The 18590-nt window shown below is 40.9% G+C and overlaps 1 protein-coding gene across 3 annotated transcripts in view; it reads right to left on the bottom strand.

The window, feature by feature from the left end:
• Positions 1-1045: 1045 nt before the first annotated feature.
• CDKAL1 (CDK5 regulatory subunit associated protein 1 like 1) overlaps positions 1046-18590 on the bottom strand; it is a 463104-nt gene continuing 445559 nt past the window's right edge. For all 3 annotated transcript variants that reach the window (XM_025205731.1, XM_006024966.2, XM_025205732.1), the window contains one exon: positions 1046-1214. In XM_025205731.1, coding sequence (XP_025061516.1) covers positions 1065-1214 — 150 coding nt within the window. In that variant the 3' untranslated portion in view covers positions 1046-1064. The remainder of the gene's footprint in view (positions 1215-18590) is intronic.

The following is an 18590-nucleotide window of genomic DNA, read 5'->3' as shown; positions in this document are numbered from 1 at the left end:
GATTGCAATTAACTGACCAAACTACATGAGACTATCCAAAAAGTCCAATGAAAGCACTGTTCTCTCTTTTTTTTTAACCCCTTTTATATCCCAAAGAGCTATCTGGATTTCATACATTATGTAGTCACACTGCTAGTTTCAGTGACATGGATCTCAAAAAATTAGTTTTTACTGTGTATGAATGCTTGATGAAATACCCAAGCCACAAAGAAAGAAAACACAACTCATTCTAAAAAAGAAAAGGGATAAAGGTAGCCCATTAAAGCAAAATTACCAATTCTTGCAGCCAATGAGTTCCCTATCATTCTATGAAGAAATACCTAATGAAAATATTCCAAGGAACTGAATCTAAGATATTTATTGCCATATTATATTTTTCCTTAATTCCTAGTATTACTTGATAGTCCAAGTAAAGAAATATTTAATTGAAGACTAAAGTAAATATAATCGGCTATTATAGGTGTTTTTAAGATAGGCGTCATAACTTTTGTTTTTTTTGTTTTAATATACATAAAAATATGCTTAGACACACATTTACCCTGTATTTTGTTTCTATGGAAAAGAATTCTAATGGCTACCCAGACAGAAACTATCACAATTACTTAAAGCAAACTTGGGGTATTAGAATACAAAAGTACATTCATCCTCATTATAGAACTAAATAAATAGTAAAATGTCCATTCATTTTATCATGAGATGGACCACATCCAGCATGCAAAATAGACAATACTAAAAAGCCACATTAAAGACAACTTCAGCAAAGCGCACTTCAAGCAGTATATATGTAGTAATTCAGGCATAAAAATAATCTAAAATATATTATTTAAAAAAAGATTAGGAACCTATTGACAAATTAAAAGCATGTCACGCAGCAACACAAGGTATTTATAAAACTCAGGCAAAGAAGTAAACCACATCAAGGGGCTTTATAGAAAACTTTGAAAGGTTAAAGAAGCTCATTCTTTTTTGTACCTTAATTACGAGGTTGCAAGTAACTGTGTTTTCAGCCACATGTTCTTGACATGGCAAAAAGAATGTTGGTATTTTCTTGAGTATTAACAGACTTACTTTTCTTTAAGGAAATCCACTACCCGTTTGAAGTCTGCCACACAGTATTCTCTTTTCATGTCCATGAGCACGCTGTCAGAAGCAGATTGAACTGGTATGTGGAGGAAAGCATATACTCTTGGATGATTAAGAATCTTTGCCATTTCCTAAAAATGGTCATAAGGAAAAAGAAAAAAAAAAAAGCTATTTAGTTAAATTTTAAAGTCAGTGTACAAAAATCATATTCAATTCACACAGGCTAATTAGGGTCAGTAGTGAGCTTCTAATTTTCCCCCCAAAACTCAGTTATGATGCTCACTCATGAGAGCAGAAATAAGAGGAAATGTTTAGCAGCAATATTTCAAATTTATGTCTATTCTCAACTCTAAATGAAAGGTAACAGTAAGGTGATGTCCTCTAATATGCATTGGTTGTTGAAGACCTTAATACAATTTAAATGCAAACACTAAAGGACTCTGGAGCTTTGAATCTATGTAATCAAAAGCTTGAGCAGTGCTCTCAGAAACAGCTATTTGGAGTTTCAGAAAACAACAACGAGTAGCTCCTCATTAGTCAGAGAGGAATCGATTCCCACACATTACAAAGAGTGCGTCCCCTTTAGTCTCTAACTTGAGAATTCTTAAGATTCACCCTTCCTCAGTTAGCAACTGGCCGATCAACTGCAGATCTGCTTCCCCATTATGTAACAGATTCTGCTCTACAGTACAGTTAACACCTGTTTGCAACAATAAAAAGTTAGGAACTACAAATCCTTCCTAATAACATTTTACCTGGAACATTTTTCTATTACGTATTTATATTAGCAAAGCCACAGCCACTCAAGGGTCAGACAGAAGTAACATTTGAAGTGCTCCAACTGTCTCTAGAGCACTCCAAAGACGAAGGTTCAGAACTCTGTGGTTTGTTGCTCAAGCAATGAGACTAAGTCGGCACATCTCCATGAAAGTGGCATAGCTCATCGTAAAGTTTTCCCACCACTGCTCATCATCCCATGTTCCCCAGATAATGCACTCATGCCAGTTGTGCTCCCTGGAACAGATATGCCAATACATGGATGCTGAGTTGTCCCAGGGAAGATCATCTTTCGGTATAGTATCATCTTTGGGCATTCTGTTAGCAGTGTACACCAGGTAGCAAATCTCATAGCGGCGCCTTTCCAGGGTCTTGGGTCATAGTGCCCTGCACTGCAATTCTGATGGCTTCTCAGCCAGCAGATGATCTGGAAGAGCATGCAAACCATGCTCAGGTAGGTCAGGACTCTGCATCTCTTGTCATTGCTTGGCCAGGAGCTGCCAGGCAAAAAAATAGTAGGCATCCATTCTGGCTTCCTGGGGTGACAACCCTGCTCTTGTACCTGATGAGCTTGCCTGACCAAGCCTACAGTGGCAGCAAGCACATAGCACAAGCCAAGGGAGCAAACAGCCAACAGGCTCCCTCCTCTCCACTCAGCGGCCCTTGGGAGCCTCTGGAGATTTGGGCCCAAAGGGCATGCTCTTCTCTGCTATCCTGTCCTCTAACTGCAGAGCTCTTTTACACTATAGACTCAAGTCCATTCTGAAGAGCTTCAGCTGGGAGGGGCCTGTACATTAGTCCAATGAAGTAGCCCAAATTTGAAGCATTTCACACAGGAGTAGGATTTGAAGTACTTCAAAAGAATGTCTGCCCATGCCCCTTGGCCAACCTTGTATCAGGGCACTGGCAAGTTGCTACCAGAAGGCATCACCCATGTTCTAAATTAAAAAGAAACTAGGAAATTAAAAGAGAATAGTTTTAGAAGGGATAACAGTATATAGTGAGCAGTTGGGAACACAAGGTTATAATGGGATAAACATGGAGGAGAATGGGCAGGCTGAAGGGTCAAACAAAACTTCTGTTATTTATTTCAGGGCATATTTTATCCTTGTATTCTTTTAAAACTTTACATGTTTAAGAGGGTATGACTATCTATAGCCTACAGTAACAAGCAGGGTAGCAGACAATTTTGTTTCTGGCATTACAGAATGTGTTTATGACTCGACTTTCATATTTGTTTATAAATAATCTTATATGTTCAATCAGTCATGGTCTGCTTGAGCCTTCACTGGGCCAGAACGGCTAAGATGTGCCACCTTTTGTCATCAAAGGCAAAGAAAAAAACCAATGTGGTTAGCATCGCTTCCAATACCCAAATCTGAACAATGTAGCAGCCACCAGGGCGGGGCTGGCTGGCTTTTATCATAAACGCAGAGCAGACGTTGAACTCATGCCTCTGAAGATCTAAGCTGGGCTTTAATCACCCTGCCACTGCATCCTTGGGCTACAACTAAGAAATTTTTAAATTTTTTTTTAAAACAACAGGTTTCTCTTGGAAAAAAAAGCCCTATGAAAATGTAGCCCGGATATACCTGGGGGGTGTGCCCTGTCCTCCGATGACAGCGGTGGTGGTCAGGCAGGGTGCTGAGGAAGGGGTCAGCTACTAGGGTGGCTTCCTCCCTTCTCTATAGAGCTAGGCCGAAACCAAATACTTAACTATGTTAATTTATTACAAGAATAAATACAGACACTTAATATAAAACAGAGTATTTACAAGGTTTAACATATAATACTATATATAATATTCCACAATTCATATATAATTCCAAATATGAACCAAATAACTTACAATCTGTACAACACAATTAACACATAGGGATATTAACCTATATAACCCAAGTAACTTAACCATAATATTTCCATAAACCTTCACAAATAACAATACCAATATATACATTGAGACATTAACACACACAAACCGTAAACCCCCTTAAAGAATACCCCTAGTTATACAGCCCTTAACACAACAACCTCAAAGTAGGGAGTGCACTCAGCACCTCTCCGAGGGGTTTCCCTGAAGCCCCTCCCCTTAGGGCCCTGGGATGTGGACACGTCTCTCCTGCAATGGAGGGTGGAGGTGGCAGACCCTCCTCACCCATGTTAGCGTCTCTTGCGGGGCCTGCTTCCCCAGTAACCAGGGCTCACTCTCTCACAGGAGCCAAGGCCTTGCAGTCTCTGCCTCCCCGGTCTCACACCGGGGGTTCTCCCCATTCCTGGGCCCTGCTCTGGGCACTGGGGCTCTTTTAGTTAAAAGTGGAGCCGCACTGCGGGGCTCCAGTCACTCGGCCTAGGGCCAGGGCTAACGTGAGCAGCTGCAAGCTGCTTTCAAGGCAGTTACCCTTATGCTGAACTGTGAGGCCCAAGCAGCCGTGAGCTGCTCCCAGGGCCAGCTCTCCATGTGATGATCTGCACACCATGCTGGGCCCGAGCAGCTTCGAGCCAATCTGCACACTGAATGCCCAGCCGCTTGCTGGGTTCGCAGACTCAAGTCACCTCAAGCAGCTCCTAGAGCCTGATCCCCGTGCACTGATTTGCACACCACTGAAGCCGAAGCAGGGTCCCGAGGAAGGCCATCTCTGGAGCTCCTCTCTCCTCGCCATCCCTCGTCGTCTCTCCAGCCTGCTGAGCATGCTCCCCTTTTGTACTCTTCAGGGGCTCCACCCCCAAAGTTCCCCAGACCAAGCTGGTGCAGTTCTGATTCAGGTCCAGCTGCTCCTTGCCCCCTCCCTTTGGAAAAGGGCGGGGCATTGCTTCCCTTGTGCTGCCTCCGGATTGGTGGGCAGGCTCTACCAATCAAACAGCAGACCCTTGATCCTGGGACTCAACCCAAGCTCCAAAAAGGTAAGCCTGCTACAAAATGTGTGAACTATAATTTCAACTAAAGATTAGTTTCCCTGTAGCTAAACTGTCTGAATTAATAAAAACAAAAATAAAAAAATGAAACACCGATAATGTCTTCTAAGTGCTAATTTGAAAAAAAAAACTGGATGAAAAGTCATGGACTGAAAACTGAGAATTGCTTTTAACTTTCAGGTTACTTTAAACAGAGCTGTTTAATTATATTTACTTGTATTTACACATACACAACCCCATCTCCTGTTTCGGCTACACATTATGTTTGCTAACATCACCATTTCTTTAGTTAGGCACAATGAATACATTTATGTTTTATCCCAATATTTCCTCAGTCTTGACCATGAATGAGGTAGTAGGTCATGAAGAAATTCAGGTATGGCAGATGGGCTCTGATTAGAAGTTGGCTCACGAGCACAGATGTGGGGCTTGACATCTCAAAAGTGGAACTTCTGTCTCAAATTGTATGGTTTGTGGAAAGTACTAAAAAAACCACTGAGGAGTAGACACTTTTTGGCTAGGAACAGACCTTACACAAACTGGTAATCAGAAGTGATCAGAAACTGGTTTAAACCTGTAAAAGAACATGAATTCAGTGCACATAAACCAGTTTCAAAATGGCTGAAACTGGTTTAAGATAAACCTGGTTGAATGTAGTATCAGACTTAACTGATTTGGATCCAACTGGTTTATGCAATGTCTGTCCCAGACCCCTTCCTGGTTTAAGTTAAACCAGAGTCCCCCAACATCCCAGATGTTTTGCAGCCCTGGGCTGGATTGGGCTGCCTGATCCAGAGAGCAGGACTGGTCCTGCCCCTCTGCTCCCTAGCCACAGCTCTGACAGTCTGCAAGCACAGCAGGGTCTGCCTGGCTTCTCCCTGCCCACCCACCCCTCAGTGCTCCAGCAGGGATTCCCCACTCCCTTCCTTCCATCTCCCACAGCACAGACCCCAGCCCCATAGACCCTAGGCATGTGGTATGCTAGCTAATGCTGAGGGGTGCATACGCGCACATGTGTGCATGCGTATGTCCCTAATTTCACTGAGATGGGTAAACAGAAGCGTCTGCTCAGGGCTTTATGGAGCTAATCAATAGGTAATATCCCTCCAGTCCTTCCTTGCAAAAAGCTGTTTAAGAGCTTGAACTAATGAGAGAGGCTTTTGTTTTGTTGATGGGCTGATAAATATTGTGTTATCAGCGCCCTGCTGGCTCCCTCACCGGTCAGGTTTGCAGACAGTATGTAGAAACAGGGAGAGGGAGACTGAAAAGCTCAGTATCATCAACAGATGCCTGCACTGCACCCCCACCCCCCCATTGCCTCAGAGTGCTACCTGGGGGCTGGAATCTGGCAACACTCCCGCCCCTTGAGCAGTGAGTGAGGAAAAGCCTAGGACTGCAGGCAGAGTGGGGGGTTTACACCTCTCCCTAATCAAAGCGTCCTGCTGGGGCCTGGCCACACCCGCCTTCAACTCAGCACTGTGGAAGGGAGGAGGGCAGCTCTAGCACCCCCTGGCTTCTGCCTGAGTCACTGCAGGCATATGCTGGCATTTCTTCAGTCCAGAGGGAATGTCTGTACAGTTGCAAACCTCTTCAACCTAGCCAGGGTAGACTAACCTGCAAAGATTGAATCAATTCAAGCTCAGGCTTTTTAAATGTCTGTCCCTAGCCTTAATGCATCAAAACCAGCCACCAAAAACCGAAAAAATCCAAATCACTTGTGAAAATTTTTGCCTAAAGCACTGAGACACAAATGAATAACGGGAGTTATCTTATTTGGTAGGCACATCTTGGCTGCCCCAGATCAACTAAATAATTTAAAATATAGTATATTTTGTTAAAAATATTAAAATACTGATGAGGCAAGGTGCACATAACAGGTATATGTAGCTGAATGAAATCACCACGTTATCTCAGGCCTAATTTATTTCAGAGTGTTCTGTCAGCAGAACTCAAGTTTTGCCAGAAATACTTCAAGTGCAACACTGCAAGCTCCTCAGCAGTGGTGCCAGCAGAGTTGCACAAATAAGGAGACTCCTCTTGCCACATGGCAGACAAAAGAAAATGCCCATAGACACTGCCAGTACTAATGATCCCTTCTCAGGATGTAATCATGCACCTGCAGTGTAGCCCCACAGGGCAATGGCTCCTATCTTCCAGCAAAAGCAGGTTACATGCAGAATTTTCAACCAGGATGCTGCAGCATGGATCCTTTTAGAGTGTTGCATGGTTTGAATATGCTATAAATAAAGTATTGATATGCTAAACTGTACAGGTACAGGACTGCACTGTCAACTCCCATGATTTTATAACAAGTTTCAGAATATTTATCTTAAAGCTCTAGCTCCTGGAATGCTGTGATTATTTGAAAATCTTCTTTTTCATTTTTTTAATCAAGTTTTTGGAGGAAAGTGTAAAACATGAGTCTCAAATGCTCAGAAATCAGTAGACAAGGTTCCTTGGGTGAATTTGATATCTTTTATTAGACCAACCCAAATAGTTGGAGAAAAGTTATTAACCAAGCTTTCGGGTTCAAAAACCCTTCGTCCGGCTAAGGAAGTTTCAGCAGTTGGTGTGTGCTCTTCCTGGATGGAAAACAGTAGGCATTTTTCTGAATTGACCACCCCAAAGAAAAATATCTTACAATTTTCTCCCAATAACTCACAGAAAATCAGCGTAATCTGCATTTGTTTTAATAAAAGCACAATTTGCAAACAGGAAACTTTCAGCTATATGCACTGTGAGGAAGGAAGAGTTAACATTATATGCATTCACAGCAGCTATATTAAAATAAGTCCCCAGCCAAAACTGCTGGTTCTAATTAGCTTTCGTGGAAACCACACAGGGGTTCTATGATCCTTGCAATCACAGTTGCAGATTTGTATCAGGATCAAGAACATGGCTATGTTCAGTTAATAAACTCATTTTGCTCCATTCCATGCTAATATGTCAGAAGATTCCTAGCTTTAATTAACTGAACTTCTCCTCAACTGTCACTACAGGCCTCTGATTTTTCACAAAAAGAACCACAAGTATAAGATCAAGAAGTTAAAAAATCCTGGGGGAATGCATCAGCTGGTCACCTCTGTCCTGATAAATGTCACTGACATTTCCACAGTACTTGCTTGTATTAGAAAGAGACACACAGGTCCCCTCAGTATCAAGCCAAATGTATGTTTTAAAAAGTTAATTATCTGCTAGGAGAGAGGGAGAGAGCAAGAGAGAACAAGCCCACACGAAAACAAACAAGTGTACAGACATGCAAGCTTTTCCTCCAGGAGCAAAACCGGCTGCTCCTGGCCACACACTTCCTCCCAGTTTAACTCCTGCCAGGGACCAGGAGTAGACCTAGAGAAAAGGCTCCTGTGCCTTCTTGAGACTAGGATCTGGAGAACATGCAGGGTAGCTACTCTCACCTATCCAGTACACTGGGAGAGAACTGGAGGAGGAGGCTGCTTCCATTTGGCTGCTCACACCTGACTTCCCAGTGTCAGAATTAGGAGGGGCTTTGCCCCACCAGTCCTTCTGCTTGGCTGCCAGGCACCAAGTGGAAGTGGTACCCCTTGCCCACCCACTGCTCAGCTGGACCAGCTTCTCCTTGCTTCCTCCCACTGCTTGGCTGAGTTGTGGGGGCAGCAATTTAAAAGGTAGAGAGTCTGGCTTGGGGAAAGCTTCTGCATACCCAGCTTCCAGCCATGCTGGCTTTTCCATTGCTGTCCCTGCCACTCAGCTAACCCAGAGCTGAGCAGGACAAAGAAAGCTATTGTTTTGCTGCAGCAAGTTTCGAGACCCTTGTTGCCATGACAAAATGCCCCTGCCTCACCTGCACTGCTCTCAGTCAGCCTAAAGAAGTGCAGGGCAAAGCAAGCTGCAGTGGCTGAGTGCTCTTCCCCTCTTTTACTCCTCCAACTCAACTCAGAGAAGTGGAAAGAGTAGAAGCTATTCTACTGCAGGGGAGAACTGGGAAGGTTACCACCATGAGAGAATGGCCCCTTCCTGCCAGTCAGCTGAGTGGTAAGATGGGGGTGCAACCCTATCCAGCTGCCTGTGACAGCTGCTGCTTTTCAGCAGCTGTCAACTGTTGCATAACAGCCTGGCCCTTATCCAGGCAAGGGAGAGGGCAGGCTGTCAATTTACAGGTTCCCTTAATGGTGGAGGAAGGAGACCTCCCACGGAGCAGCCCTCTAGTGCCCCTGGCTGGAAAGTTCGCTTGTACAGTCCACCTCCTAGGCTATTTTTCTACTGGAAGAAATGTATTTCGATAGGAATGGATGGCTGTACACAGCCACTATTACCTGATCGCCACAAGTTTCCATGGAGGGAGCAGCATAAATCCCCAGCCAGCAGCTCTTTGAAGGCCCATCCCAGCAGAGAATGCCTATCTGTCCTGGCAGTTACGCAGTTTGTGCAGTTAAAAGCACTTAATTTTAGGTTTGTTGATGGGTATTTGCAGACTCCTCTGTTGAAGGGGAGGCTGTATACCATCTGAACAGTCCTCTACCAAGGTATGCTTTCAAAATGTTTTAAAGAATCATGTGCAAGTTAAGAGATATACTTCTTTTAAAGGATTTATTATTTTTGTGAAAGTCAAAGATTTACAATTTTATTGCACAAAGGTTCAAGGTGTCTAATTAGTGAAGACAAACATGATTTCCTCAAGGTTTTGACTCAAAGTAAGGAATTAATCTTCTTTAGAAGTACTTGACAAACTGTTCATATGCCATTATATTTCACCAGTTATTAACCAAAATTAGCTTTCTAACACAGCAACGAAATAACTGAACAGGATTTGGGAGTGAGTGTTGCTCTTCTGAGCAGTGTTTGAATAACATTTCCCCCTTTTTTCTTTCTTTTGAAAACCAAGGCAGTGGCACTACCAGTCTTCAATGAAAGGAGTGACAGATGCAACAACTGTACTGATATGATATTAAAGTATACAAATTTAAACTCTTAGGATGCAAGTGTCAGGTCATAATTCTTTAGCAATGCAAGTGTAGCAGAACTACTCGCACTATACCCCTGCTTTATTCAGATTCAAAGTTAGATGATTTAGCTAACTTGCACTGCTACAGAATCATGCAGACAGTTCACAGGATAAGCTCAAAAGAGCTAGAAAAGAACACATGAAGTCATCTAGTCCATCTACCTACTCAGCTTTTCCTCATAACTTCAACAAATAGGAAAATAAAAGATGAAAAGGAACCTTACCGATCTCAAATCATACGAACTCAGATGACCCTGTCCATACACATTCAGCTGTCATAAACCTCCGCTGATAAAATGATTTCCCACAACAGGGCAAACCCCTTAACCTGAATTAATTTTTTTAAAAGTTCTTAGTAATATGGACAGAGCCAAGAAAGAAATTCTAACCAGTCGGGTATTTTTATCTGTGACTCATGCCATTTCCTTAAATTTCCACTTATGACAAGAAAACAAGGATCTGCAGTTGGCTTATGAGAAAATGGAACAACATATGAAAAGTTAACAGAAAATGCTCAAAGTTTAAGATATCCTAGTTTAACGTAGTTGTAGCTTCCTAAAACTTCACCCATGCACTTTGCACCACAAGTCTGCTTTGTACTGAAGAGCCGTACTCTGTTAAACTTGATAGCCATCCCTACAGCATGCACTGAATACAAAGTTAGACTTCACCACATAATAAAACTATCAGTAAGTAGCTCAGAGAGAACCTGAAGGATGCTGTGAATTAACATTTAGTTCTAACTTTACAGTATCTCTACATTCTTAACATGTTTCCTGTTTACATTTTACAAAGTACTTTGCATTACCAGAAATAATTATATATGCTTACCAGTAGGAAAAAATGTAGTACAAAACTTTTTTTATTCCCATCTGGATGCAATAAAAGAACAGCATTTTGAACTTATAAGATTGTGAAAGGAAACTCCTGCCTTTAATCATGATAGAAACAGCTGATTACTTCTTTCTCTATACTGATGTATCTACTAATAACTATATGAAAGAATGCTGGCTGTACACTAGGAAGAGATTCAACCTAGGCTCAAAAGGGCTGAGAGATTTTATTTGAAACGGATTTTACAGAGTTCAGACCTTGAAACATAATTTCTGCAATCTCTTAGAATGCCAATTACATGATAAAAATTGAATAAAAAAAGTTACTTGAACATCTGTGGTACATTAGCACATAATGAACACTGCCAAAAAGATTTTTCTAGTCAGTATAGTTTGTCATAACAATTACAACACACAAATTTCAGTGAACCAATCATCTAAAAAAAGTAAATCAATCACTCTATTTGTAATGATAGCCTGCACATTAGAACTGAATCACTCAGACAATAAAAATCAATATACTTGCATCTGTATGACAGAATCAGCAAGCTTTTTGAACTGTGTATTTCTACCAACCTAACCTAGACACAATCAATTACTCTAGTCCCATCATATATGCAAAGAACACTGACATTAATAACTGCCACTCAGATAAAGAAGTTCGGTCTTCTCCAAAATCCAGATCTAAAGAAACACTTGCCATTTAATTGTCATGTTCCCATATGGATAATCTCTCAATTTTTTTCCCTTTCTGACAGATGTTAGATGGGGTCATGTAATGAAAGGTCTCTGCTGACAGTTGCCTTTTAGAAGCATATTAAAGTAGGTGGTGACTGGCACTACTAGCAGAATCTGGATGAGAATCAAGTGGCTGTGATCTATGTTTTAAGTGCTGCTGCTGTTATGCAGCCCAGGAACAGATGTGATCATCTATGCAGATATAGCAACAATGACACAATATGGTTAAATTTGGAGGCCCTAACTTCTTTGGAACTATTAACAACAAGGAACTCCCCATCATGTTACCTGCCAGGGTTATTCCAGTAAAAATTCAACTGGGCATCAATGGCCCCTGGGTTTCACAAACCTGAGGATGGATGATGTGCAACATGTCACCTGTATTCCCAATCCTGCACAGGAAGCCAGAATCTGAACCCATTTGTTCCATGCATAAATGAAGCAGAAAAGAGGGAAACAATGTGCTGCAAAAACATTGAGGGGTTCCCTTTTCATTGTCCAATGTTATGGTTGGGGACCAGCACATTAGGTTACAGGGACCTGACATCAGATTCTCTTATGACAGGCTTAAGATATAGTAACTAAACCTCTCTCTTCAGAAATCTGTATCAGGTCATAAGTGAAATTAGTTTGATAGTCCTGTCTGTACTACACATTTGTTCACAAATATTAAACTATGAAGTCTACTACATTATAACATATTTGATAGTCTCTGTAAAGATGGTCAAGAATCTAATACCTCATCAGGATTCAACTGCACCAGCAGATCAGCGCTTAAGAAGATTCCACACAGTAAAGGACGAATTTTGATTTTACATTAGCACATATCAAAAGTAGTTTCTGGGGTTTTTTTATTTTATACTGGAGTAAAAATCATGGGAGATCAGAATCAAGACCTGAGGCTTTAACCAAATGCTATCAGTTTCTTAAAGTTTCATAAAAGCCTTAATTCTCCAAATTGACCCAAGATCTCACAAAAAGATAAAATAACAATATCCTTCAAAATTAAAATGGCACAAACTTGTAAAACGGAGTGTAGGCAGTTCAATGATTCATTCTTATAAGTTGAACACAACTGAACTAATTTAATACACAGTGCTAAATAAGAGAGACTATAATTCCTTTTCTCCAATTTGTAGTATTGCAAATGTCCAAAATCCAGTATTACTCTGAAATATTACTGAAGTTTCTTGAATACATTACTCTTAATTTCATTTTACACATTTTCTAAAAATCAAAGAATAATCACCAAAAATCAAACCTTTTTAAAAAACAAACGCCAAAGCCTAATGAAGCAAGCAGTCTTACTGAAGATTATGCAGATGATGTTGCCTAGCACAGTGAATGTGACAGCTCATCTATCAAAGAAAACAAAGGATTTTATGCATCTAAACTAAATAGAGGCTTTTGAAACAGCTCGGATGGTGGCTGGTAGAACTTTAATTACCTATTAGAATATAAATAACTACGAAAGTGATATCTCATTTGATTATTAATGAAAGTGCAAATATTAAAAGAAAAAGAACAGATAGTTTATTGTGTAAGGTATAGATTTGTTGGTGTTGCTGACTTTATCCTCTGACCTTGTGTCCTGAAGCCAATACTTACTGTTAAAATATGCATTTCATTTAGCAGAACTGTATTGTCTTGTGCTAGTAAAACTTGTCACAGAACATTCAAGAGACTTAATTAATGCTGATTTTTTTCTTCAGTAACCCCCAATGAAATAAGCCTGAGCTCAAAAGGGTTACTCTGGGCAGATGGTTTTACAAGTGACTGACAGAGGACCTGACACTGAACACAAGATTAAGAGTGGATCTCTGCATTCAAATACTCGTCAATCTTCAGTCATCTAATAAAGGGGACTGGGGGAGAAGGGATACTAGCAAAATCAGTAATTATGCTGCAGTTAACATTCATAGTTTTAACTGGTCAAACAAAGTGTTACTTAAGGAAAAATCCTTTTCTCAGACAAGATTTTTTATCCACAACTTGTTAAAAATAACTTAACAGAGGACAGTGTGTAAAATATATCAGGTTTGCCTTGCAGTGGTATATTTAAAATAAGACTCAAAAAATGAGTCTTGAATCCAAGGCAACTATTTCTGTACAATGTACAAGAAAACCTGGGACAGTTTTAGGGAAATGGAAAAGCTCCTCTCCCACCACCCCCAAAATGTGTTTTGCTATCATCTGTAAAAAAGCAGGTATTTAGCAGCAACATGTCTGGTACTGTACAATATATAAACAAGCAGTTCTAAAACGTAAGTAACATCTACAATTTTTAAGTTTTCTACATATCATGTATCATTTTGATCAGCAGAATTCTAATGGGTTCCCTGTCTGACATTAAACCAACTCATATGCCTCTTGTTTTCAGCTTATTCACCTCCAAATGGTACATGTACCATAGTTTGAGACAAGCTGACATTGCCAGAGGTGTCTAGATTAGGCAGTGCATGGCTTGACAAGACAAGGTTTATCACAAAACATAGAAGAGATCCAATAACATTATCAACATACCCACCCACAAGACAGATTCCAAGGAGCAGATTTAAATGAAAACTGGTCTGTTGGCAGACCAAAAGAGGAAGACTGTTTTAAGAAAAAGGCAATAGAGAAACAGGAGTATATTAGGAGTATAAAAAGGGAGGTGCATGGAAAAGATACAGTGATTATCTGAAACAAAAATGTTAAGTGCAGGTGAAGATGCAAATGGAGTGTTTGAACATGAGATAGAAGGCGAGCAATTTTATAAATAAATTTTGGTAGTGCTGGAGTGATGTTGTAGCCATGGGCATATGCAAAAGACAAGGACTTTTGTGGGTGATATTTATTGGACCAACTTCATAGTTGGGATAGACTTGGGCAGTTGGTGAAATAAAAGATATCCACAAAAATCATTGCCTTTTGCATAAATTAATTTTGCAAGATGCTTCAGTTTGCTTTTCACAAGTCCCAATTACAAATGCCCAATCCTATATTTTCTAGTAATTTATTTTTAAAGCATCTTTAATTTGTCCTGCAACTAGGAAAAACAGTTTGAAGAGAGAGACATCTATAATTACAGCAAAGGACATTTTAATGGTCCACTGATTACAAAATATGAGAAAATTCATGGCATTGAAAGGTTAGAGGTTTAAGTATTCATTTATTTAAATGTATGTTGATGGTTTTCATTTTTCTGGTCAAATCAACAGATTTTAATTGGCATTTTCCAATGTAGCAGTCTAGGAGAATGACAACAAAGATACTAGAAATGAAATGAATAAATGCCCTAAAGGTGTTTCAGTTCCTGAAATCTTGCTGCCTTTTTATTTGCTCTCTAGACATACATGTATATTATTTCTTTAATAAATGCATTTCAAATCAATCTACACTCCCTGTTTATTGAAAATTTCAATTTATACAGTGTTCAAAAATATTTAATGCACTGTATGTAGGAAAAACAATGAGAAATAAAAGGAAAATAAATTAGCAGTTGTACAGCAATACATTTTTATGTGTTGTGTCAGGGCATGTCTGGGGAAGCCATCTGTAGAATATTGGCTTCAATGAGGGTAAAGAACACAAACGCTGAGCTGACATGAAGAATCAAAGTGAAAGAGCAAAGAAATACTATTGTGACTCATAGCACGCTTGGCATTCCTCACGCATTCAAAGGCAACACTGCCATGCAGACTCCATCTCAATGGCTGGTGTATCATTGAAATGTCCTGAATTAATAACGAAGATAAGGCCCACAGATGGTGTACGGTGGTGTTTGAAATAGACTCATTTTGACAGGTGACAAGGAAGACTACTCATCTAGTCATGTGAAATTAAGCATTTAAGGGAATGGCAGGTGTGAACTGCCTTCTTTAAATACAGATTTGGAAGCACCACATCGCACTCAAATGTGATGTCCTGTACAGCCAGACAAATCTTGATGTGAAATAAGCACAAAATAACTGAAAGAGAATAATTTTTTACTACAAGGGAAATAAATTATTGTGCGTCTTACACTTCAGTTTAACGGCACTGACTAAGTTGCTAGAGATAAATGCAGCTCTTTCTACAAGACAAAGGCATTTACTGCATACTTCGTAATTATGTATTCGTGATATCAATAAAGATAGTGAAGAAACCTTTTTTGCTGGCTTTCAGTCACCCAGTCCTTAGCCAATGTGACTCTTCAGTGTGGTACCCTTCAATCACACATTTCAAAATCCCAGTATCCTCCTTTTTTTCACACAATCCTCATTCCAGAACATCTTCCCCTGAAAGAATACATCCTTCTTTCCTGCAGCCTTTGGTATTGTGCTCTGTAGTATTATTGTTGTGAAAGAGCACAAAAGTCACTAGAAGCTAATGTAAAATAAAGGTTTCTCAGGTTGTGAGCCCAGTATCTCCATGACAAAAGTCCCTGACTGGAGGTCATTCCTAAAACACAATATACAAATGCGGGTCAGTTTGGTCTACAGTGATACTATATGATGATAATACCACTGTCATCTGAAGCTATACAATTGAAATGATAGCTTTGTATAAAGTATATACAAGATAAATATTTGGAGGGCAGTACCCGAAATAGTTAAAGTTACTTGGTAAACACCTTTCTTATTTCTTGCTTTCATACCCACATTTTTAGGAAATTTAAAAATCTTTCGGGCCAATACATTTCAGGGCTTTTTCCTGCACAAAGTTAAGTATTTATGCACTTAGATGATGAGCACGCTCAACACTCTCTACTGATCAGAACTTATTACAGTAAAATCCCCATTATCCAGCATGGGTGGGGAATGAGGGCTGCTGAATATCTAAAAATGCTGGTTACCTGAAGAGCGTGGGTTTCCAGACGGATGTGGAGCAGGGAGGGTGGAGGAGGGGAGAGTGAGGGCAGCCAAACACGGAGCAGGGCGTGGGGGCTAGCAGCAGCCGCAGCTCACGCAGAGCACCAACCTCACGGGGTGGTAGGCGGTGGCATAGGCCACCACATGTGAGCTTTCCCCCTCCGCATCCAGCTGGCCAGCAATTCCAGTTAGTAAAGTGTTCCAAACAGCAGAATGCCGGATAACACGGATTTTACTGTTGACATTCTCTTCATCTAGACCAGGGGTGTGTCAAACATACAGTCTGTATGCCAGACTAGGCCCATGGGTTTTTGACTGACCCCACAGCCTGTGCACAGGGCCAGTGTGGGGAGCTGGTCCAGCGCATGGGCTGAACCGGGAACTACAAGCACTGCACACAGTACAGGAGGTCAGTCGAAGCCTGCACAGGGCTGAATTTACATGCTGACGCTTAGGCTAGTTGGGATTGGGCTGTCTCAAGCCAACATACGCATGGCCAGTCTGGCAGTGCACATAGTGTGCCAAGTACCAGCCCCCTGTGCCATGGGCAGAACCTGTGGCCCCTGACGCATGTTACACTTAAGATGTGATTAACCAGCTAATCATACCTTAAGTTGTTACCCAGCCACAAAGTGAATGGTGTCATGAAACAAGGAATAAAACACAAAGTTATTCCACAAAAAATGTATAATAGCTTTGTGGCTGGTTCCTATTATGCCATTAATTGCACATCATGTGCTCCCATAGCTGGGAACCTAGTCAGCTGATCTGAGCTTCCAGTCATGAGAGTGTACCATGTACTCCTGTAGCTGGGAGTCCTGTCAGTTGATGGGGATCCCAGCCATAGGAACTTGCTATTTGGTGGTGCAGGGGGAACCCAGAATCATGATCCCAAGCTCTCCTGCCCTGGCAATAAGGCAAGATGGGATCTAATGCTGGATCCTAACATCACACCTCCTGCCATGCACGTGGCATGGCAAGAAGCGTGATTGTGGGGATCCCACATCTAATCCCATAGTGCCTTTACTTGCATGTCTGCCAGGGAAAGAAAGAGAGAGGGAGAGAAGAAGAGAAAGAGAAAGACAGACATGGAGGGAGAGACAGAAAAACAGTCAGGAAATGCACATTTTAAAACCTTAACTTTTATACATTATACTACAGATTCTTAACACAAGGCCAAGTTAAAATGAGAAGAAGAAAGAAGAAAAGAAAAAAGCAGTGTTATTTGCTAGTAGCTTGAAAATAGAAAACCCCTCCTCTCAAGCAACTGGCTCAAAGGATGATGCTCGGGTCAGCCATAATAAAGAATGGAGGAAATGGAAGCAGGCTGAATCCTGATGCGAGAGGGGACCAAACAAGTGGACACAGGAGGATACTAGACTGAATTGTGAGAAGAAGAAAAAAAAATTAACATATTAGATGATCTATCTGCTTAACATTTCCCATCAACCAAGCCCCTTGGACCTTTTGGGAAATACTGAGTCTGCTTTTGTTTTAAGTGCACTAAGGCAGCTTGTATGTTACAACACCTAGGTGTGATTCCACAAAGATCTCTAAATGGGCATGCTCCAGGTTGGTTAAGACCACACACATGAGCCCATGTGGAGATGCTGAAAAGCAAAGGAGATGGCTTTGTGGATTGAGACATAGACTGAGTATATCTAGGGTGCAGCCACCCGGCCAATTTGAATGACCAGATTTGCCTGAATATAAGATGAGGTTTTTTTTCCCTCAGTTAGCCTGGAGGAAAAAGTTCCTCATCTTAAAATCACATACAAAAAACTTCACTAAATATAGTGGCCATCATTAAACTGCTGCCACAAGCACCATGTGCTCAGTAATGGAAACTAAATATGAGGTTGATGAAATGCAGTCAATACTGAGCATGACTATAAAACACATGGCTCCTACTGGGCAAACATAACAATGGGAAACTACCACAAAGATAGATTAGTGCAACCCATCTGAATAAAATATATGGTAGTACCCATTGCACTCAGTCTCCCTCAGTGCTGACTTTCTTTCAAGTCATTGTGAACCACTAAACAATGCATTTTGACTTCCTCTTCACTCTCACTCATACTGAGCAGTACTGAGCTACAGGGTCACCACGGCTTGAAATACTGTTGACTCTGCTGAGGCCTAGCCCAATGAACTATATGGTAAATCTTGAGCATTTTGGCTTTGGACTAATATCATGCACAGTTGCTACTACATATAAGTAGGTACGAAAGTGCTGCTTAAAATGTATTTGTGAAGTACTTATGTTAAAACTTGCAGCAGTTTCAGAAAAGGTCAAATGAATCAATTCTGGAAAGTATATGGGTAGCATAGTAATTTGTCTATATGCAAGTTCCTACAGGTATGTTTGGTTCAAAGTTGGTGTTTTCAAATGTGCCCCTCAATTCCATGTGCTGGGGGGGGGGGGGGGGG

This window comes from Alligator sinensis, unplaced genomic scaffold, assembly GCF_000455745.1.
Source record: "Alligator sinensis unplaced genomic scaffold, ASM45574v1 scaffold342_1, whole genome shotgun sequence".
NCBI classification, from domain to species: Eukaryota; Metazoa; Chordata; order Crocodylia; family Alligatoridae; genus Alligator; species Alligator sinensis.
This window is presented reverse-complemented; position numbering and strand designations above follow the sequence as displayed.